The sequence below is a fragment of the Coregonus lavaretus genome (genome assembly GCF_964263955.1).
Source record: "Coregonus lavaretus genome assembly, contig: HAP1_SCAFFOLD_1350, whole genome shotgun sequence".
Classification (NCBI taxonomy): domain Eukaryota; kingdom Metazoa; phylum Chordata; class Actinopteri; order Salmoniformes; family Salmonidae; genus Coregonus; species Coregonus lavaretus.
Genome location: NW_028163565.1, coordinates 72,827 through 97,288, shown reverse-complemented (window position 1 = coordinate 97,288; position 24,462 = coordinate 72,827). Strand labels below are relative to the sequence as shown.

At 40.9% G+C, this 24,462-nt stretch overlaps 1 protein-coding gene across 1 annotated transcript in view; it reads left to right on the top strand.

The window, feature by feature from the left end:
* The window catches only part of LOC311117989 (lysosomal cobalamin transport escort protein LMBD1-like), a 51,540-nt gene extending 35,004 nt beyond the window's left edge, over positions 1-16,536 (top strand). Inside the window, exons 4-5 of the mRNA XM_084192871.1 lie at positions 14,237-14,328; positions 14,865-16,536. Of these exons, the coding sequence (XP_084048997.1) occupies positions 14,237-14,328; positions 14,865-14,975 (203 nt within the window). The 3' untranslated portion in view covers positions 14,976-16,536. The remainder of the gene's footprint in view (positions 1-14,236; positions 14,329-14,864) is intronic.
* Positions 16,537-24,462: the final 7,926 nt, after the last annotated feature.

Below are 24,462 nucleotides of genomic sequence, written 5' to 3'. Positions count from 1 at the left end.
TGCAGGTCACAGAGGGGGAAGGTGGTGCAGGACACAGAGGGGGAAGGTGGTGCAGGACACAGAGGGGGAAGGTGGTGCAGGACACAGAGGGGGAAGGTGGTGCAGGTCACAGAGGGGGAAGGTAGCGCGAAACAGAGAGGGGGAAGGTGGTGCAGGACAAAGAGAGGGAAGGTGGTGCATGACAAAGAGGGGGAAGGTGGTGCATGACACAGAGGGGGAAGGTGGTGCAGGTCACAGAGGGGGAAGGTGGTGCAGGTCACAGAGGGGGAAGGTGGTGCAGGACACAGAGGGGGAAGGTGAGGGGAGAGACAGGGTGGCCGGGTTGCGTTCCTATCGTATAAGTTAGTCCCTCAGTGTATACTGACATTAGAAATGCCTGTATTGGGCCTCCTGAGTGGTGCAGCGGTCTAAGGCACAGCAACGCAGTGCTAGAGGCGTCACTACAGACCCGGGATCCATCCCAGGCTGTGCCGCAGCCGGCCGCGACCGGGAGACCCATGAAGCGGCGCACAATTGGCCCAGCATCGTCCGGGTTAGGGGAGGGTTTGGCCGGCCGGGATGACCTTGTCCCATTGCGCTCTAGCGACTCCTTGTGGCGGATAGTTGTACAGCGTTTCCTCTGACACATTGGTGCAGCTGGCTTCCGGGTTAAGCAAGAAGCAGTGCGGCTTGGCAGGGTCGTGTTTCGGAGGATGCATGGCTCTCAACAGCTTTTGATTGTCGATAGCTAGGTCTATTACCTGGTTCTGACTGTCTGTCTGGTGGCCAACCTGCCTATACTGATAGATAGGCCTAGTGCATGGTTCTGACTGTCTGTCTGGTGGCTGACCTGCCTATACTGATAGATTGGCCTAGTATATGGTTCTGACTCTGTGGGTCCAACCTGCCTATACTGATAGATAGGCCTAGTACATGGTTCTGACTGTCTACCTGGTGGCCAACCTGCCTATACTGATAGATAGGCCTATTACATGGTTCTGACTGTCTACCTGGTGGCCAACCTGCCTATACTGATAGATAGGCCTAGTACATGGTTCTGACTGTCTGTCTGGTGGCCAACCTGCCTATACTGATAGATAGGCCTAGTACATGGTTCTGACTGTCTGTCTGGTGGCTGACCTGCCTATACTGATAGATAGGCCTAGTACATGGTTCTGACTGTCTGTCTGGTGGCCAACCTGCCTATACTGATAGACAGGCCTAGTACATGGTTCTGACTGTCTGTCTGGTGGCTGACCTGCCTATACTGATAGATAGGCCTAGTACATGGTTCTGACTGTCTGTCTGGTGGCTGACCTGCCTATACTGATAGATAGGCCTAGTACATGGTTCTGACTGTCTGTCTGGTGGCCAACCTGCCTATACTGATAGATAGACCTAGTGCACGGTTCTGACTGTCTGTCTGGTGGCCAACCTGCCTATACTGTGTCCCTCCCTTCTCCCTCGCTAGCTCGTTATGAAAGATGTGAGTGTTTGGGTTCTCGGAAGTACGGCAACTAATCAGTCTCCTCCGTTCAAAAAGTACTGTATCTTAGGAGTAGATTCCTAGCGGAATCGAATCTTGACTCTCAGAAATGGGAGTCGACGTGCAAGGTGTCGAGGAATCAATGATTTGGGAGTCTACTCGATTAATAGGTCGTTAACAGTTGGAAAAATGGCAGAAAAGGGTTGTAGTTTAAACGTTAAGAAATGTTTTCCATTTGTCATATCCCTAATTAGAAACAATAATAGGGGACGTTTTGGTTGAAACAATAACCCGATGGAGTCAGCCCAGTGTCTGTCAGACTGTCAGTACCCAGCCACTACCAGGACCCCATGCCTGGTCTGAGATCATTGAGATAGGAGCAGCTCAGCATGCCTGGGCCCTTATTCACAAAGTGTCTGAGAGGAGGAGTGCTGATCTGGGATCAGTTTAGTCTTTAAATCATAATGAATAAAGAGGGGGGACCTGATCCTAGATCAGTGTGAAGCAGCAGTATGAGGTAACAGTGTGATAGGAGCAGCTCAGCAGGGCCAGGTCACAATACCCCAGATGGCTCCATAACTTAGCCAGACAACACAACACGTCTCCTATCTCTACCATAGCCAGACAACACAACACGTCTCCTATCTCTACCAGTGGCGGCTCCTGAAAAAATTCTCAGGGGGGGCAATTTTTCGGATGATTTAGGTGACCTACACACATTTAAAAAAAGATATGTCCAGCAACAACATGAAGACAGGGGCAGCATATAAGTCAATACTGATATACACATTACTTGCTTCAAAAAGGCCTCATGGTTGAATTGGAAATATGTGCACCTGAGCATAATTCACAACAAGCAAGCAGGAGCTTTTGATAGAGGCTACTGAAAACAATGTCTATCACTGTTCATTTTCACAAATCTATACAAGAGGGCAGAATATGGAAGTCTATAAAAATTTCTTATTACCAATAACTTGCATCAATGTTTTCAAAACATTGATGCAAGTTATTGGTAATAAGAAATTTTTATAGACTTCCATATTCTGCCCTCTTGTATAGATTTGTGAAAATGAACAGTGATAGACATTTTGCCTGAAAACAGAATTTGAAAATAATTTCTAGAAAAGGTAAACACAGCTATCTGTATGGCTTTGTAAAAATGAACAACCATATTCTGGCCAATTGTATAGATTTGTAAATATGAACAACCATATTCTGGCCAATTGTATAGATTTGTAAAAATGAACATGAACAGATATTTTTTTATTTTTTTACTTTTTTTAAAATGAAAAATAACTATTTTAAACAACATCAACTGTGAACTGATTTGGGCGTGTGTGTGTTAAAGAGACAGACAGGGAGGGACAAAGAGAGAGAGAGGCTACATTACTTGTACTGAAACTGTTCTCTTCTCTCTTTCAATGCAGCAAAGCGGTCAATGACTTTCTCATTGAAATCAGGCATGCTGAGGACTAGTTTACTAGTTACTTTTTTGATGCGAGAAGTAGCTTGCTGCATGATCAAATTCAGCTGATGCGCATAGCAATGCACGTAATGGGCATTCTTGAAATGCTCACGCACCTTTTGCTGCACACCAGCCTTCTCTCCCCTCATCACACTGGCTCCATCGTAAGCTTGCGCAATGAGTTTGACTTTCTCGTCGTCGGCAAAAAGACCGTTCAGTCTCTCCAAAAGCACACTGGCGATTGAGACTGAGGTTGATTCCGAGATGGGAAGGAACTCAAAAAAGCGCTCCTGAACTTTGTGGTTGCTATCTATGTACCTCAGCACAAGCACCAGCTGTGTCTGTGTAGAAACGTCCGTGGTCTCGTCAGCTTGGATAGCTACGAAGTTCGCCGACTTCACCTCCTCCACAATATGTTCCCTCATGACCGCTAGCATACACTCCAGTAGCTCGTTTTGAATGGTCTTTGATGTGCCCTTGAAAACTTTAGCATTTTTAAGATGGTCATCAAACACCTCATCTAATTGTGCCACAAAGTTGACAAGTCCAAGAAAAATACCAGGGTTGGTGGAGCCCTCAGTTTCATCTTTGCCTCGCAAAGCTAGCCATCTTGACAGTAGTACGTGAATTGATTGACGCTGCTACCCGCTCTTTTCTTAGTTATGTTCATGGTTACTTATGTTACGTATGACGAAAGCGCGTAAGTGCAAGCCCTCCCGGAACCCATAGAGATTGTATTGAAAGCTCTGATATTTGAAAAAAAAAAGATTTTACATGAGTCTATGAGAGACTTCTGGGGCGATTTTCAACCTGACTGAAATCGCCCCAAAAGGGGCGGGGCCATTTGAAGCACGACTTTAGCCTGATTGGACATTTAGTGGCAGATCAGACGTCTAGATTAGAACACTGATAACTACTGTTGCCGTGATATAATTGATTAGGAAAAAAATCCCTTCCTTTTCCCGTTTGGCAGTGCGTCGCCCATATCGCCCTAATGAACACACCGCCCCTGATTTCTACCATAGCCAGACAACACAACACATCTCCTATCTCTACCATAGCCAGACAACACAACACATCTCCTATCTCTACCATAGCCAGACAACACAACACATCTCCTATCTCTACCATAGCCAGCCAACACAACACATCTCCTATCTCTACCATAGCCAGACAACACAACACATCTCCTATCTCTACCATAGCCAGCTAACACAACACATCTCCTATTTCTCTACCATAGCCAGACAACACAACACGTCTTCTACTTAATTTACCAAGGTCTCTTTCACAAGGGATCCCTTCATACACATCATTTACAAAATACAATATAATACAAATATACACAGATTACAACTAGAACACAGCCAACATAGCCAGACAACACTCTCCATCTCCATGTCATCCTGACTGTCTCTACCAACGTCAGTGGGGTCATCCTGACTGTCTCTACCAACGTCAGTGGGGTCATCCTGACTGTCTCTACCAACGTCAGTGGGGTCATCCTGACTGTCTCTACCAACGTCAGTGGGGTCATCCTGACTGTCTCTACCAACGTCAGTGGGGTCATCCTGACTGTCTCTACCAACGTCAGTGGGGTCATCCTGACTGTCTCTACCAACGTCAGTGGGGTCATCCTGACTGTCTCTACCAACGTCAGTGGGGTCATCCTGACTGTCTCTACCAACGTCAGTGGGGTCATCCTGACTGTCTCTACCAACGTCAGTGGGGTCATCCTGACTGTCTCTACCAACGTCAGTGGGGTCATCCTGACTGTCTCTACCAACGTCAGTGGGGTCATCCTGACTGTCTCTACCAACGTCAGTGGGGTCATCCTGACTGTCTCTACCAACGTCAGTGGGGTCATCCTGACTGTCTCTACCAACGTCAGCAGGGGTCATCCTGACTGTCTCTACCAACGTCAGTGGGGTCATCCTGACTGTCTCTACCAACGTCAGTGGGGTCATCCTGACTGTCTCTACCAACGTCAGTGGGGAAATCTAGGGCCTCTCTGATGGTGAAGGACATGTTTTATAGCTATGGAGCAGAGATTATTATGTATGTAGAGAGATTAGGTAGTTTTCTCGCTTAAATAATTATTGTGCTTGCTAGGTTAATGATTGACACATTTTCTTTCACATTTTTATCAGACCAATTGTGTTTATCTGACTGTTTTTTAAATGGTTGAATAATAATAACATGATCAATTGTTGACTAAAGTCAAGAAGATGAATGCACAGTATTTCTTTATGGATATTGCTATAGGAAAGCATATCACATATCCGTGGTGGTAGATGGCCTCCCTCAGGTAAATAGGCTGTATTATCACCACACAAAAATAATTGGGCCAGTTACATAAGTGACAAGCTTCCATGATCAATGGGAAGTAAGAGAATCAAACTGATTAAGTAAAGTGAGCTTCACTTTCAAAGGTTGACCATTATAATTCCCTCCAGTGTTTGGCTGTCTCACACACACACACACACACACACACACACACACAGGGACGACGATGTGTTTACGGTCCAGATAACAGCACTTGCTATTTACCCAATAAATCATATCCAAGGAGACACACCAATACTAACTGCTACAATACAATCCTTCACACGTAGCTAACTGCTAAAGTACAATACTTTACACATAGCTAACTGCTACAATACAATACTTTACACGTAGCTAACTGCTACAATACAATACTTTACACGTAGCTAACTGCTAAAGTACAATACTTTACACGTAGCTAACTGCTACAATACAATACTTTTACACGTAGGGAACTGCTACAATACAATACTTCACACGTAGCTAACTGCTAAAGTACAATAATTTACACATAGCTAACTGCTACAATACAATACTTTACACGTAGCTAACTGCTACAATACAATACTTTACAGGTAGCTAACTGCTAAAGTACAATACTTTACACGTAGCTAACTGCTACAATACAATCCTTCACACGTAGCTAACTGCTACAATACAATACTTTACACGTAGCTAACTGCTAAAGTACAATACTTTACACGTAGCTAACTGCTACAATACAATACTTTTACACGTAGCTAACTGCTACAATACTTTTACACGTAGCTAACTGCTACAATACAATACTTTACACGTAGCTAACTGCTAAAGTACAATACTTCACACCTAGCTAACTGCTGCAATACAATATTTCACATTTAGCTAACTGCTACAATACAAGACTTCACACATAGCTAACTGCTACAATACAAGACTTCACACGTAGCTAACTGCAACAATACAAGACTTCAAACGTAGCAAACTGCTACAATACAATACTTCACATGTAGCTAACTGCTACAATACAATACTTCACACGTAGCTAACTGCTACAATACAAGACTTCACACGTAGCTAACTGCTACAATACAAGACTTCATACGTAGCTAACTGCTACAATACAATACTTAACACGTAGCTAACTCCTACAATACAAGACTTCAAACGTAGCTAACTGCTACAATACAAGACTTCACACGTAGCTAACTTCTACAATATAATACTTCACACGTAGCTAACTGCTACAATACAAGACTTCACACGTAGCTAACTCCAACAATACAAGACTTCACACGTAGCTAACTGCTACAATACAATACTTCACACGTAGCTAACTGCTACAATACAATACTTCACACGTAGCTAACTGCTACAATACAAGACTTCACACGTAGCTAACTGCTACAATACAATACTTCACACGTAGCTAACTGCTACAATACAATACTTTACACGCAGCTAACTGCTACAATACAATACTTTACAGGTAGCTAACTGCTAAAGTACAATACTTTACACGTAGCTAACTGCTACAATACAATCCTTCACACGTAGCTAACTGCTACAATACAATACTTTACACGTAGCTAACTGCTAAAGTACAATACTTTACACGTAGCTAACTGCTACAATACAATACTTTTACACGTAGCTAACTGCTACAATACTTTTACACGTAGCTAACTGCTACAATACAATACTTTACACGTAGCTAACTGCTAAAGTACAATACTTCACACCTAGCTAACTGCTGCAATACAATATTTCACATTTAGCTAACTGCTACAATACAAGACTTCACACATAGCTAACTGCTACAATACAAGACTTCACACGTAGCTAACTGCAACAATACAAGACTTCAAACGTAGCAAACTGCTACAATACAATACTTCACATGTAGCTAACTGCTACAATACAATACTTCACACGTAGCTAACTGCTACAATACAAGACTTCACACGTAGCTAACTGCTACAATACAAGACTTCATACGTAGCTAACTGCTACAATACAATACTTAACACGTAGCTAACTCCTACAATACAAGACTTCAAACGTAGCTAACTGCTACAATACAAGACTTCACACGTAGCTAACTTCTACAATATAATACTTCACACGTAGCTAACTGCTACAATACAAGACTTCACACGTAGCTAACTCCAACAATACAAGACTTCACACGTAGCTAACTGCTACAATACAATACTTCACACGTAGCTAACTGCTACAATACAATACTTCACACGTAGCTAACTGCTACAATACAAGACTTCACACGTAGCTAACTGCTACAATACAATACTTCACACGTAGCTAACTGCTACAATACAATACTTTACACGCAGCTAACTGCTACAATACAATACTTTACAGGTAGCTAACTGCTAAAGTACAATACTTTACACGTAGCTAACTGCTACAATACAATCCTTCACACGTAGCTAACTGCTACAATACAATACTTTACACGTAGCTAACTGCTAAAGTACAATACTTTACACGTAGCTAACTGCTACAATACAATACTTTTACACGTAGCTAACTGCTACAATACTTTTACACGTAGCTAACTGCTACAATACAATACTTTACACGTAGCTAACTGCTAAAGTACAATACTTCACACCTAGCTAACTGCTGCAATACAATATTTCACATTTAGCTAACTGCTACAATACAAGACTTCACACATAGCTAACTGCTACAATACAAGACTTCACACGTAGCTAACTGCAACAATACAAGACTTCAAACGTAGCAAACTGCTACAATACAATACTTCACATGTAGCTAACTGCTACAATACAATACTTCACACGTAGCTAACTGCTACAATACAAGACTTCACACGTAGCTAACTGCTACAATACAAGACTTCATACGTAGCTAACTGCTACAATACAATACTTAACACGTAGCTAACTCCTACAATACAAGACTTCAAACGTAGCTAACTGCTACAATACAAGACTTCACACGTAGCTAACTTCTACAATATAATACTTCACACGTAGCTAACTGCTACAATACAAGACTTCACACGTAGCTAACTCCAACAATACAAGACTTCACACGTAGCTAACTGCTACAATACAATACTTCACACGTAGCTAACTGCTACAATACAATACTTCACACGTAGCTAACTGCTACAATACAAGACTTCACACGTAGCTAACTGCTACAATACAATACTTCACACGTAGCTAACTGCTACAATACAAGACCTCAAACGTAGCTAACTGCAACAATACAAGACTTCACACCTAGCTAACTGCTACCTACAATACAAGACTTCACACGTAGCTAACTGTTACAATACAAGACTTCACACATAGCTAACTGTTACATTACAAGACTTCACACATAGCTAACTGCTACAATACAAGACTTCACACGTAGCTAACTGTTACAATGCAGGCTAAGCCGTCTTTAGTAGGCTCCAAGCACTGGTTTCTTAAATGTATTTTCTTTATTTTATGTCAGGGACTGAGCACAAAAAATATTGCACCATATTTAGCTAAATATCTCATTGCTATATTGCATCTCCAGCTTTAGAATGGACCTCAACACTTTCTCTCCAGATTTAGTTTTGGGTTAAATCACTGGCAAAGCCTGTTTCCAATCACATTGTTTGGACTCGTTCTTTAGATCTACCCATTCCTCTGCCCAGCAGTATCTGTCCGTACAGCTCCTATTTATTTATTACATCACAACTCCTTTGATTTCCTTCTTATCCATGTAAACTCCCTTCATTTCCCTTCCTGGGAACGGCTCAACGGGTAAGACTGGGGATTCACCAAACTCTGACAGAATAGGAAGCCTCCAAAGCCTAAGGGCAGTCGACCGCCAATCTCCTCTTTCCTCCCCCTCTTCCTCCTCCTCCTCCTCCTCCTCCTCCTCCTCCTCTCCATTTAGAGCTGAATAGAGCAACTGACTGGCCACTCTCTAGTGAATAGAGTGCCATTTGAGACACACCCTCAGCCTGTCATGGACACCTCAGCCCTCCAGCCCTGCAGACAAGTCAATTACACAGTTTACCCACTTCTTTTCAAATGGGCTTTTTTCTTGTCTTTCTTTTTTGTTGCACTGTGGTGACTGGAGAGCGGCTTAGCTATTACCCAGGATTCTCCTTGTCTGCACACACACACATAACATCCTTCTTTATAGCTGTAGGGACAGTCTAAGATGGTTTGCATGGTTGGTTTGGGGTGTGCCTTAGAAAGGATTTCTGTGACAACTTGGATTTTCTTTCCTTAGCACACGCTTTGAAGTCACCTTAAATCTCCTAGCCAGATTCTAGTGCAACACTGCATATGATAGTTCATGGTCAAACTGTTTCTCTATCGTTTTGGCTAAAATTGTGATTTTCTTCCTTACAGTTCAGTCATTATTTTTATTTTTTTAATTCTAAAGAAAACAGCAGCAGTTGCTGGCATGCCCATCCAGTCCCTCACCTCTCTGTCTTTAAACATATTATTTAGATATATATCTAAGCCTACAGTACATTAACTGTGTTTGTTGCTAAGATTCTGTCAACTGTGACTAAAACATCCTATATTAGGTAGATACCTACAGTACATATGAGATGTGTTGTTGCTAAGATACAAGCCTGCAGAACATATGAGATGTGCTGTTGCTAAGATGCAAGCCTGCAGTACATATGAGATGTGTTGTTGCTAAGATACAAGCCTGCAGTACATATGAGGGCGGCAGGTAGCTTAGTGGTTAAGAGCGTTGTGCCAGTAACCTAAAGGTCGCTGGTTCTAATCCCCGAGCCGACTAGGTGAAAAATCTGTCGATGTGTCCTTGAGCAAGGCACTTAACCCTAATTGCTCATGTAAGTCGCTCTGGATAAGAGCGTCTGCTAAATGACTAAAATGTAAATGTAAATATGAGATGTGTTGTTGCTAGGATACAAGCCTGCAGTACATTTGAGATGTGTTGTTGCTAAGATACAAGCCTGCGGTACATACAGTACCAGTCAAATGTTTGGACACACCTACTCATTCCAGGGTTTTTCTTTATTTTTACTATTTTCTACAAAAAAGTGTTAAACAAATATTTTACATTGCGATTCTTCAAAGTAGCCATCCTTTGCCTTGATGACAGCTTTTTTGCACACTCTTGACATTCTCTCAACCGGCTTCACCTGGAATGCTTTTCCAACAGTCTTGAAGCAGTTCCCACATATGCTGAGCACTTGTTGGCTGCTTTTCCTTCACTCTGTGGTCCAACTCATCCCAAACCATCACAATTGGTTTGAGTTCGGGGCATTGTGGAGGCCAGGTCATCTGATGCAGCACTCCATCACGCTCCTTCTTGGTAAAATAGCCCTTACTCAGCCTGGAGTGTTGGGTCATTGTCCTGTTGAAGAACTAATGATAGTCCCACTAAGCCCAAACCAGATGGGATGGCATATCACTGCAGAATGCTGTGGTAGCCATGCTGGTTAAGTGTGCCTTGATTTCTAAATAAATCACAGACAGTGTCACCAGCAAAGCACCCCTACACCATAACACCTCCTCCTCCATGCTTTACGGTGGTAAATGCACATGCGGAGATCATCCGTTCACCCACACCGTGTCTCACAAAGCCACGACGGTTGGAACCAAAAATTTGGAGACCAAAGGACAAATTTCCACCGGTCTAATGTCCATGTTTCTTGGACCAAGCAAGTATCTTCTTCTTGTTGGTGTCCTTTAGTAGTGGTTTCTTTGCAGCAATTCGACCATGAAGGCCTGATTCACACAGTCTCCTCTGAATAGTTGATGTTGAGATGTGTCTGTTACTTGAACTCTGTGAAGCATTTATTTGGGCTGCAATTTCTGAGGGTGGTATCTCTAATTAACTTATCCTCTGCAGCAGAGGTAACTCTGGGTCTTCTATTCCTGTGGCGGTCCTCATGAGAGCCAATTTCATCATAGCACTTAATGGTTTTTGCGACTGCACTTGAAGAAACTTTCAAAGTTCTTGAAATGTTCCATATTGACTGACCTTCATGTCTTAAAGTAATGAAGAACTGTTGTTTCTCTTTGCTTATTTCAGCTGTTCTTGCCATAATATGGACTTGGTCTTTTACCAAATAGGGCTATCTTCTGTATACCCCCCCTACCTTGTCACAACACAACAGATGGGCTCCCGAGTGGCGCAGTGGACTAAGGCACTGCATGAGGTAGTTGTCAGAGCACCTTACCGATCACTGCACCTGTACACAGCCCATCTGAAATTAGCCCACCCAACTACCTCATCCCTATATTGTTATTTATTTTGCTCTTTTGCACCCCAGTATCTCTATTTGCACATAATCTCTTGCACATCTAGCATTCCAGTGTTAATACTATTGTAATTATTCTGCACTATAGCCTATTTATTGCCTTACCTCCATAACTTGCTACATTTGCACACACTGTATATATATTTTCTGTTGTATTTTTGACTTTATGTTTTTTACCCCATATGTAACTCTGTGTTGTTTTTATTGCACTGCTTTGCTTTATCTTGGCCAGGTCGCAGTTGTAAATGAGAACCTGTTCTCAACTGGCTTACCTGGTTAAATAAAGGTGAAATAAAAAAATAAAAAATCTCAGTGCTTGAGGCGTCACTACAGACCCCCTGGTTCGATTCCAGGCTGTATCACAACCGGCCGTGATTGGGAGTCCCATAGGGCAGCGCACAATTGGCCCAGCGTCGTCCGGGTTTGGCCAGTGTAGGCCGTCATTGTAAATAAGAATTTGTTCTTAACTGACTTGCCTAGTTAAATCAAGGTTAAATTAATTAAAATATTAAAAAATGCATTAAGAAGGAAAGAAATTCCACAAATTAACTTTTAAGAAGGCACACCTGTTAATTGAAATGCATTCCAGGTGACTACCTCATGAAGCCGGTTGAGAGAATGCCAAGAGTGTGCAAAGCTGTCATCAAGGCAAAGGGTGGCTATTTGAAGAATCTCAAATTTAAAATATATTTTGATTTGTTTAACACTTTTTTGGTTACTACATGATTCCATATGAGTTATTTCATAGTGTTGATGTCTTCACTATTGTTTTACAATGTAGAATATTTTAAAAAATAAAGAAAAACCCTTGAATGAGTAGGTGTGTCCAAACTTTTGACTGGTACTGTATGACATAAAAACACCATGTATTACGTATAGGTCTGCAGTACATTATGACATATGAGTTGTGTTTATGGCTAAGATTCTGTCAGCTGTGACTTCACCTGGGAGGTTATCCAGGGTTCAGCCCTATCCACAGTGACAGTGACATAGCTTTCTACTTTACCAGAAGAGTTGTTGTCTTTTTCAGTTACCGTGACACAGTTAGCCCGAGGCTGGGTTCCTCTACGGCGTTAACAGCCCCTCTAAGGCACATAAGTCAGGACAGGGGCACTTAAAGTTCCATTCTGGGATTTGAAAAACAAAAAAAGGGTAGCCCTGCCACTTGTTTTGGTATACAGCTGAGGGATGGGGCTAGGGAAATGTAACCCCTCGCAAATGCAAGGGGAATTCCTACGTTTTATTTTTTTAAGAATCAATGGGTATATATCAAGAATTGGAATGACCATTGAACAGATTTTCAGATCCCAGATTGTAGCCTTAAGTGAGGACAGGGCCATCGTTAGTTAACACAGTTGCACAGCAAGTGCTCTGCTTGGGTAATAAGACTGCATGCAAGTGATTGCTTTGTCACACTTAATCGTACATACACTGCCACTCTGCGTTTCTTATTAAGGTTCATTGACCGTTGAAACTGATACGAACCCATTCCAACCCACCCTATTGGTTCTTACATCAATGTTTCTTCAACATGAAAACCAAAACCTACATGTGAATACCTCCATATTCCCACTTCATGGAATACATTGCTACATACTGTAGTGAGGAACTCTTTCATTTTAAGTAAACTCATAACTAGAATAATAACATTGATTAAAAGCAAAGATATTGAAATATATTAATGGCCTGAGGATGTTCCCCCCCCCCCCCACCCCCCCCCCAGAAATCAATTTACAGGGTCCAATCACTCTGCTTCATCTTAACCTCGCAGTAACACTTGATGTGAAACGTACTTAAACCTGTTCTATCTGCCTCGCCTTGGATTGAGAATATCGCTCGTGGACACAGGGTTGTTAGTTGGTTGTTACTTTGCCAGTGCTCCAACCCCTCACACACTGACTCATACATAAGAAGGTAGTCTAAAATAAATGCATTAGGATGTTAGATTCACACCAGTTTCTGGTCTTACTTTCCTATGTCCCTGCTTTTGGTGTTACTTTGCTTTCTAAATCATAAGAAGGTAGTCTGAACCCTACAACCATTAGAATAGCAATCTCAATGACAACCATTAGGATGTCAATTTCTGATCTTTTTTTTTGGTCTTTTGGTCTGACTGGTCTTTTTAGTGCATTTGGTTTATAATGGCTCCTACTTACATCCCATTAACTGTTACATTATCATCATGATTCAAACAGATGCTGCAGTGCCTGTAATTTATGTAGGAGGCAGTCTCTTGAGGCTACCTTGTAATGGCGGCGGCGATGGGTCGCTACCATTTACTATAATGGCGTTAATTGCTCCCAGAATAAGATCCTTTAACATTTAAAGACATAATGGCTGCGTTTACACAGGCAGGCCAATTCTGATTGTTTGCGCAATCATTGTCAAAAGACCTGATCTGATTGGTCAAAAGACCAATTATTGAAAGAAATATCAGAATTTGGCTGCCTGTGTAAACGCAGCCATAGTGACTTCAGTGAACTCCCAAGGCTGGCCATGTTGTGCTGTTGAAACATACAAATATACATATAAATATATGTTTGAGTAATTTAATATACATTTGTCATTCCAAACGCACAAAACGTTAAGTGTAAATTAAGTTTAGAGAACTAAGGTTAGAGTTGTACATGTATCTCCTGATGTCAGGCTAATGCTAATGCTAATGTTAGCAAAGACTCATTCATTTTCTTTCTGTTTTTTTGTCTTCTCTTTTCAGACGAATGCACAGTGACAAGATCGTACCTTTTCCTCCACAAGTTCTGGTTCTTCAGTACCATCTACTACTTTGGGAACTGGGTGTTTATTGGGGTATGTTGGAAACTCAAAGATTTGGTTGACAATGTTCTTGCCAAAATATAACGACTGTAAGTGCAATTTCTAGTGTAAAGGCAGGTCATATTTACTGAGTACTGCTGAGGCTGCTAGAATTAGAGCTGCAATTGATTCATTGATTGATTTATTAAATTGATTGGACATTTAAAGATGACTCCCGTACTAGCGTCCGACATACTTAAACTGCATGCTCATTTCAGCGTTTGATCTAGTAGAATTGACTCGTCTTTTTCAACAGCTGATAATCAGATAAATTGACGGGCTGTACCAAAATGAATGAATGGCGGGTGTCGGTGCAATCGCGCATTAGATGACGCATTCAGAGTATTATTTTCAAAATGTCACATACTATAAAACTTAATTTTTTCGCATACTATTTATATAGTACGCTAGTATGGGTATTGGGAGACGGCCTATGACTTATTTCCATGTTTTCCACCTGTAGGTTCTCGTCATTGGCCTGGTGGTGTTTGATTGATTGATTTGTAACTTTCCATGTTTTCCACCTGTAGGTTTTCCTCATCGGCCTGGTAGTGTCATGTTGTAAGGGGAAGAAATCAGTGATCGAAGGAGAGGTGGAGGCAGACGACTCTGACATGAGTGAAGACGAATATGTCCACTGACAATACCACATCCTGCCAGACCTGGGTTCAATCAAATACTATTTGAAATATTTTAAATACTTTTGCTTTAGCCTGCCTGGGAGTGCCGTGTGGGCGGGGTTTGCACGTTCGGGACTTTTCTGTGGGTTCACCTGCAAAAGGCAAGCTTAATCAAATACAGTTTAAGTATTCGAAATTATTTTAAACGGTGTGCCCTAATGAATATGACCCAGGTCTGCTACCTGCATGGACCAGGAGACATTTAAACCGGATTGATCTTAAAATGGATGCTTGTATGATGGTTTCTGTTAGAACTGGTTTGGTATAACATAAGAATTTGACAAGTGGATTGTTCATACAATGCAGTAAAACTATGAATTTAATTGGAACTTTTGTTTTCTGTTTTCTGCCTGAGATTGCTTAATATCACACAACGTTGTGTTGGTACTGATTTATTATAACGGGAGAGAGTGATTGTGAGCTTGCTTTTTTAGTATTAGGGCAACTTTTTAGTTCTTTGTTCAGTCAGGTGTCTTTGTTCAGAGCAGTATGTGAACCCTGCCTGCGTCCCAAATGGCACCTATTTTGTATATAGTGCACTTCTTTTGACCAAAGCCCTATTGGACCCTGGTCAAAAGTAGTGCACTATATAGGGATTAGTGTGCCATTTGGGATGGAACCCTATTTGTATTACTATGGGGATTAGCCTGTTGTTTCAAACGTCATCTGCATCAATTCCATGTTTTTATGTTTCCAAAAAGAAAGATTTAAAGTTGCAAAATTCTGGTATATTTTTCTAAATGGGAGGATTACGGATTTCCTGCTTATTCCCTCACTATTCTGTGAATCTTCCAATCAGGAATAAAAACAGGGAATTTTGGGAAAGTTACCAACATTTTGCAACCCTAAGAAAGATCCATGGTTGATAACAAAATGGTGGATTATTAAACAAGCTTTATCCTGTGGTACTGGAAGTTCTGGATAATATAAAGAGAAGATGTTGTTGGGGAAACATTCCAGGCTCACTTTATGTTTCTTATTTATTCTAATTCATCACATTTTTGTAGTCATGTGCATTTATGTAATATATGGCTCGATAAATGTTTAGCCTATAACAAATGTATTATTTTTAAGATCACTTACTTGGCACATTCAGCATGTTAACTTACAGCAACAAATATGGGCATGTATTTCATACCATATGGATAATGCACATTGCGGGGTTAAAATATATATTCTCTTATCCCTGGTTTTGGTCATGTTTGGTCGGGCTTAACTTGACTAACTGTTATTGCATTGATTTGCTGTAAAGTTATCTTAAGATGAACTGAGCATAATATCACTTGACTACTGATCACGATGTCAATTTACTTTATGAATTTGGAATAAAATATAAATTCTGAATTTATTATTGCTGTATTTACATTGTTAATCTATCACTTTCTAACGTTAATTCAGGGATTGCTTTGGACCTCGAAGTTGTGGTTGGCGTTGGCGTAGCCATTTTTCCTCAAGGACTAGACATTAGTGATATTTATTGTGTCCTCTTTAAAACTGTTAATAAAGAGGCTGGCCTATCTTATTTTGTGTACCATGCACTTTTCATCACTGTACTAGATACCAGTGCATCGATTTAATCTGTCACAGTGGTCATTATTAACCTACAAGATGGCACGTAGCCGGCTTTAGTACAGTTGATATTAAAAAGTGCTGACTCATCGCAGGCTGTAGTATTTATTTACCTTCTAGTCATCACCATGGTGAAGCTTAATCAATGGCTTCTAGTACTAATGCGTGTACACAGATATAAAATATGAAGGATCAGCACAGTGGTGATTCCTGGGGCTACATACTATAGAAAAAAAGACTGGTGTTAAGAAAGACCTTAAGTCTCCACTATCCCCTGTACACAGATACACACTCTTCATTCTCTGAAGCAGCCCAATTATCTGATATCTGGTTGGTAGGTTGGTCCAAGAATGCACTGCATCTGTTCCAGGTGAGAACATGAAAAACACACACAACAGATGGGAAGGATCCAGAGAAGAAATAACTAGCACTATGGCTGTGTTTACACAGGCAGTCCAATAAATAACTACATGTCCTGCTGTACTATACTATTCTATGGTCATCCTGGAATATTGTGTGGTTTTGTTGAGTTATGGAACAATGAGCTGATTCCTACCACAGCCATTTTGAAAGGTTTTTCATAAGACCCTAAAGGTCATCATTCATTTGTGATATGGGTCAAAGGTGGTGTGAAGTGAAAACACAATATACAGCTCAAATCAAATCACAGTTTATTGGTCCGTACACATATATTTGCAGATGTTATCGCAGGTGCTGCGAAATGCTTATGTTTCTAGCTCCAACAGTGCAGTAATACTGAACAATACAAAACAATACACACACATAATGAAACTAAAGAAATCAGAATGAGCAATGTCTGGAATATAAATCTATATATGCACAGTCAGGGTTCTGTTTCTGTTTTAGAACACACTTAGAAAGTGACTTAATAATGCAATGTTCTGCACAGGTCACGTTTGTTTATTCCTGTTTGTCTGGTTTTCCATTCTATTGTTGTGGTCCTTTGGGATGGACAGAGAGTGAAGAATACCTTTCCCACTCTGAGAGGCAGTCAAAGTCCATCTTCTACAACAGACATCCTGACCAGAGGGACCTTTAGGCAATGCTTTAAAATGTTTTTATTCATGGTTTCTACAGACCCCAGAGCTTGCAGTACTCACAAACAGGCTGGCTGGGATCACTGCACTTAAAAAGAGGTCCATTTGTGTTGTTCCTTTGAGAGACCAGCATGGGGTTAGTGGTTCTCCCAGTTAAATCAACTCGAGAACTTTGGTTTGACATCTTGGCCTTCATTGTATAACATCCTTATTGTTTGATGAACTGATGAAGGGAGAGATCGCTAGTGTTCTACACAGAAATGGACTCTAGATGGACTTGTTACATGTACTGTGGATGGATGAACAGCTAATCTCTCACAACGTTGCTGGAGGGCTATTGGTTTCACATTATCTTATGTTACATTGTCCATCATGCCTTTTTGGGTCAGCTTTTGTCCCATCTTTCAAAAGCCAAACTAGTTGTCTAAGGCTATTGTATATCACATGAAAATAATCATAAAGCTACAAGCATTATGACATTAATGTCTGAGCCATTTACAAAATGTTGTAAATTGATAGGTTGCCATTCTCAATTGCTCTGACAAGATGTACTGTATACGGTGTCTTGTAAACGTCTTTCCGTTTCAATCATTATTTCATACGTTTTTCTACAGAGAATAAAACGTTTTCTTGACCGTACACAATGTATATTATACTGGGTTAGTGATGTCTTGTTGGGAGATGTATGGTACATAATGTATATTATACTGTGTTAGTGATGTCTTGTTGGGAGATGTATGGTACATAATGTATATTATACTGTGTTAGTGATGTCTTGATGGGAGATGTATGGTACATAATGTATATTATACTGTGTTAGTGATGTCTTGTTGGGAGATGTATGGTACATAATGTATATTATACTGTGTTAGTGATGTCTTGTTGGGAGATGTATGGTACATAATGTATATTATACTGTGTTAGTGATGTCTTGTTGGGAGATGTATGGTACATAATGTATATTATACTGTGTTAGTGATGTCTTGTTGGGAGATGTATGGTACATAATGTATATTATACTGTGTTAGTGATGTCTTGTTGGGAGATGTATGGTACATAATGTATATTATACTGTGTTAGTGATGTCTTGTTGGGAGATGTATGGTACATAATGTATATTATACTGTGTTAGTGATGTCTTGTTGGGAGATGTATGGTACATAATGTATATTATACTGTGTTAGTGATGTCTTGTTGGGAGATGTATGGTACATAATGTATATTATACTGTGTTAGTGATGTCTTGTTGGGAGATGTATGGTACATAATGTATATTATACTGTGTTAGTGATGTCTTGTTGGGAGATGTATGGTACATAATGTATATTATACTGTGTTAGTGATGTCTTGTTGGGAGATGTATGGTACATAATGTATATTATACTGTGTTAGTGATGTCTTGTTGGGAGGTACATTAACATAATTTATTCATGGAAGGAAATGACACAATGAGACAGAAAGGAATGTCTAAATGGATGTGGTGGAATTGTTGCATTTGAAAATGGATAGAATATAATGTACTCCACAGCTCCCTTCCACTGGCACTGTTCCAGTCTTCCCTTCCACTGGCACTGTTCCAGTCTTCCCTTCCACTGGCACTGTTCCAGTCTTCCCTTATACTGGCACTGTTCCAGTCTTCCCTTCCACTGGCACTGTTCCAGTCTTCCCTTCCACTGGCACTGTTCCAGTCTTCCCTGGAATGCATTCTAAGGAGTGTGCTAGTGTGAATATTGGAACGTAGACCCTGTGACAGTTTCTGTGAATGATGCTTGATTGACCTACTAGCCTGGTCCCAGATCTGTTTTTGTTGTCTTGTAGCCTGGTCCCAGATATGTGTGTTGTCTTATAGCCTGGTCCCAGATCTGTTTGTGTTGTCTTGTAGCCTGATCTCAGATCTTTTTGTGTTGTCTTGTAGCCTGGTCTCAAATATTTTTGTGTTGTCTTGAAGCCAGGTCCCAGATCTGTTTGTGTTGTCTTGTAGCCTTGTTCCAGACTCTTTTTCACTGACACTGGACTCTACCCACACACTCACACATACTTACACTGACACCCCAACACGCATTACACACACGCTACATACATACACACACACACACTCTCACACACACACACACTCACACACACACTCACACACACACACACACACACTCACACACACACACACACACACACACACACACTTTCACACTAACCACATACGCTACTGCTACAGCTCAGTCTATTATCCTGTTGCCTAGTAACTTTATCCCTACCTATATGTACATATCTACAGTCGTGGTCAAAAGTTTTGAGAATGTCACAAATATTAATTTTCACAAAGTCTGCTGCCTCAGTTTTTATGATGGCAATTTGCATATACTCCAGAATGTTATGAAGAGTGATCAGATGAATTGCAATTAATTGGAAAGTCCCTCTTTGCCATGAAAATGAACTTAATCCCCCAAAAACATTTCTACTGCATTTCAGCCCTGCCACAAAAGGACCAGCTGACATCATGTCAGTGATTCTCTCGTTAACACAGGTGAGAGTGTTGACGAGGACAAGGCTGGAGATCACTCTGTCATGCTGATTGAGTTAGAATAACAGACTGGAAGCTTTAAAAGGAAGGTGGTGCTTGAACTCATTGTTCTTCCTCTGTTAACCATGGTTACCTGCAAGGAAACACGTGCTGTCATCATTGCTTTGCACAAAAAGGGCTTCACAGGCAAGGATATTGCTGCTAGTAAGATTGCACCTAAATCAACCATTTATCGGATCAACAAGAACTTCAAGGAGAGAGGTTCAATTGTTGTGAAGAAGGCTTCAGGGCGCCCAAGAAAGTCCAGCAAGCGCCAGGACCGTCTCCTAAAGTTGATTCAGCTGCGGGATCGGGGCACCACCAGCGCAGAGCTTGCTCAGGAATGGCAGCAGGCAGGTGTGAGTGCATCTGCACGCACAGTTAGGCGAAGGCTTTTGGAGGATGGCCTGGTGTCAAGAAGGGCAGCGAGGAAGCCACTTCTCTCCAGGGAAAACATCAGGGACAGACTGATATTCTGCAAAAGGTACAGGGATTGGACTGCTGAGGACTGGGGTAAAGTCATTTTCTCTGATGAATCCCCTTTCCGATTGTTTGGGGCATCCGGAAGAAGCTTGTCCGGAGAAGACAAGGTGAGCGCTACCATCAGTCCTGTGTCATGCCAACAGTAAAGCATCCTGAGACCATTCATGTGTGGGGTTGCTTCTCAGCCAAGGGAGTGGGCTCACTCACAATTTTGCCTAAGAACACAGCCTTGAATAAAGAATGGTACCAACACATCCTCCGAGAGCAACTTCTCCCAACCATCCAAGAACAGTTTGGTGACGAACAATGCCTTTTCCAGCATGATGGAGCACCTTGCCATAAGGCAAAAGTGATAACTAAGTGGCTCTGGGAACAAAACATCGACATTTTGGGTCCATGGCCAGGAAACTCCCCAGACCTTAATCCCATTGAGAACTTGTGGTCAATCCTCAAGAGGCGGGTGGACAAACAAAAACCCACAAATTCTTACAAACTCCAAGCATTGATTATGCAAGAATGGGCTGCCATCAGTCAGGATGTGGCCCAGAAGTTAATTGACAGCATGACAGGGCGGATTGCAGAGGTCTTGAAAAAGAAGGGTCAACACTGAAAATATTGACTCTTTGCATAAACTTAATGTAATTGTCAATAAAAGCCTTTGACACTTATGGAATGCTTGTAATTATACTTCAGTATACCATAGTAACATCTGACAAAAATATCTAAAAAAAACTGAAGCAGCAAACTTTGTGAAGACCAATACTTGTGTCGTTCTCAAAACTTTTGACCACGACTGTACATCAATGACCTCTTACCTCTGCACATCGACTCTGTACTGGTACTCCCTGTATATAGCCATGTTATTTTCTACTCATTATTGTTATTCGTTATTCACTGTGTATTTATACCTCGTGTCACTATTTCTATTTAAAAATATATATATATTTGTATCTTTAACTCTGCATTGTTGGGAAGGGACCCATAAGTAAGTATTTCACTGTTAGTCTACCTGTTGTTTTACGAAGCATGTGACAAATACAAGTTGATTTGATTTGATCTACTAGTGCTGTCTTTCCAATACTCCTACAGACAGCACTAACAGATCTGGCACCAGGCCATAGTGAACTACAGTAGGGTCCCTCCACTGAGACCCCTAGCTGTCTGATGACAGACTTCTAGTTCATACTATATTTCCACTGTGTTACTCTAGCCTTCAGCAGGCCTCTGGAGAGTTGAACACTGGCAACGAGGGGGAATTCAGGCAAGGCAGAGCAGGAGCAGTGTGGTTATGTTGATGCTGTGTAAAACACCCCCTGGTTAACCTCTCTGCCATCTAGAACCGCTGGGACCTGACACAGTCTACCACAGTCAGTTCCCCAATGAAGACTATTTGGCCCTGTCAACAAGCCTGTCAACATGCCACAGCTATATTTTCCCAGAGCTAGATAGTTGTACATACTGTTTACTGGACTCAACGTGGATGTAGTACACAGGCCTGTATTTGCTGGACACTCATTTTAGATATGTAGAAACTATGTAGCTGAGTGTATGTTTCAGTGTGCACACTAGCATACCCCTTACAATGCTAGCCCAATACATAGATAACTGATCACATAGAAAACTGATCACAATACTAGCCCAATACATAGATAACTGATCACAATGCTAGCCCAATACATAGATAACTGATCACAATGCTAGCCCAATACATAGATAACTGATCACAATACTAGCCAATACATAGATAACTGATCACAATGCTAGCCAATACATAGATAACTGATCACAATGCTAGCCCAATACATAGATAACTGATCACAATGCTAGCCCAATACATAGATAACTGATCACAATGCTAGCCCAATACATAGATAACTAATCACAATGCTAGCCCAATACATAGATAACTGATCACAATACTAGCCAATACATAGATAACTAATCACAATGCTAGCCCAATACATAGATAACTGATCACAATACTAGCCCACTACATAGATAACTAATCACAATACTAGCCAATACATAGATAACTGATCACAATGCTAGCCCAATACATAGATAACTAATCACAATGCTAGCCCAATACATAGATAACTGATCACAATACTAGCCCAATACATAGATAACTAATCACAATACTAGCCAATACATAGATAACTAATCACAATGCTAGCCCAATACATAGATAACTAATCACAATGCTAGCCCAATACATAGATAACTGATAATAATGCTAGACCAATACATAGATAACTGATCACAATGCTAGCCCAATACATAGATAATAATCACAATGCTAGCCCAATACATAGATAACTAATCACAATGCTAGCACAATACATAGATAACTAATCACAATGCTAGTCCAATACATAGATAACTGATCACAATGCTAGCCCAATACATAGATAACTAATCACAATGCTAGCCCAATACATAGATAACTAATCACAATGCTAGCCCAATACATAGATAACTAATCACAATGCTAGCCCAATACATAGATAACTAATCACAATGCTAGCCCAATACATAGATAACTAATCACAATGCTAGCCCAATACATAGATAACTGATAATAATGCTAGCCCAATACATAGATAACTAACACCTGACTTTGTATTATATTCCTTACTAGCTCTGACCTTGCTGATAGCTACTTTACTGAGGAAAAGTGTACTTACTATGATTGTGATATGTGGTTGTCTCACCTAGCTATTTTAAGATGAATGCACTAACTGTAAGTCGCTCTGGATAAGAGCTTCTGCTAAATGACTAAACATTTTTTTTTTTTTTATGTAATAGCCTAGATGCATTCGAAGTGGTATGTTAGTGTGGGGGCTGCAATACAGTGTTGCTAAGCTCCCTGCCATTTTAGGAGAGTCATTTTAGATGTATCTGTTGAAACAAGTATAGTGGGAAGTGAGAACAACGTTTAAGTGCCTGAAGTCTGCCTACCCTCTCAGGCACATTGCCAATTCAGAAATACCACGCAATGCCACAGTGTTATATTCATTTCCATCTTCCTATCTAAGAAGACGTTTGCTCTTTAGTTCAACGAGCAAAAGAAAGATGAGTTGATTGAATCGTTGATGAAGGACTAAAGCAGCAAGATATCAAACCTTGGTTCAAATACTATTAAATCTTTTTCAAATACTTTGAGCATTTGACTCCAGGGCTTTCTGCTCAAACTGCATTAGAAAATGGAGGATGAGGACTTTTCCATGCACAAATCAATATAAATGGGCATTTGAATAAATGATCAATAGTTTGTCCGAAGAGCTGGACATCATTTTAACACAATTATGAAATGGAAGAATGTCATGATCAGTTTGTTCACATACAGAGAGAGGAGCCAAAAACACTGCCTACTTGGAGGACATAGGCTTGTTATTATAACTGACCAACATGTCTCAATTCAACCTCTTTGCCTTGAAACTGATTTTAATAATCATCCTGGAATCATCATTTTTGTTCAGCTGCAGAAAGGTGGCCCACCACAAGATGCCTGGCATTCCCACCATACCTTAATCATATCCATTAGAACAGGGTCGCCCACCAAGCTTCCTGCAGTAGCTACTGCCTGTCACTAGAAAGGTTGGAAATGTAATGTGTTTCTTTGAAGCTCCCCTGAAAATCAGTAGTATGCTACTAATGGTCTGGAATTTACTGAAGACTGCTCTTCTATAGTCAGGCAGAAGAGTGACAGAGGAAATTATCTACGAACGTTGTAGGATTGGAAGGGGTTTGATCCATGTTCTTTAGAGAGCTACGAACG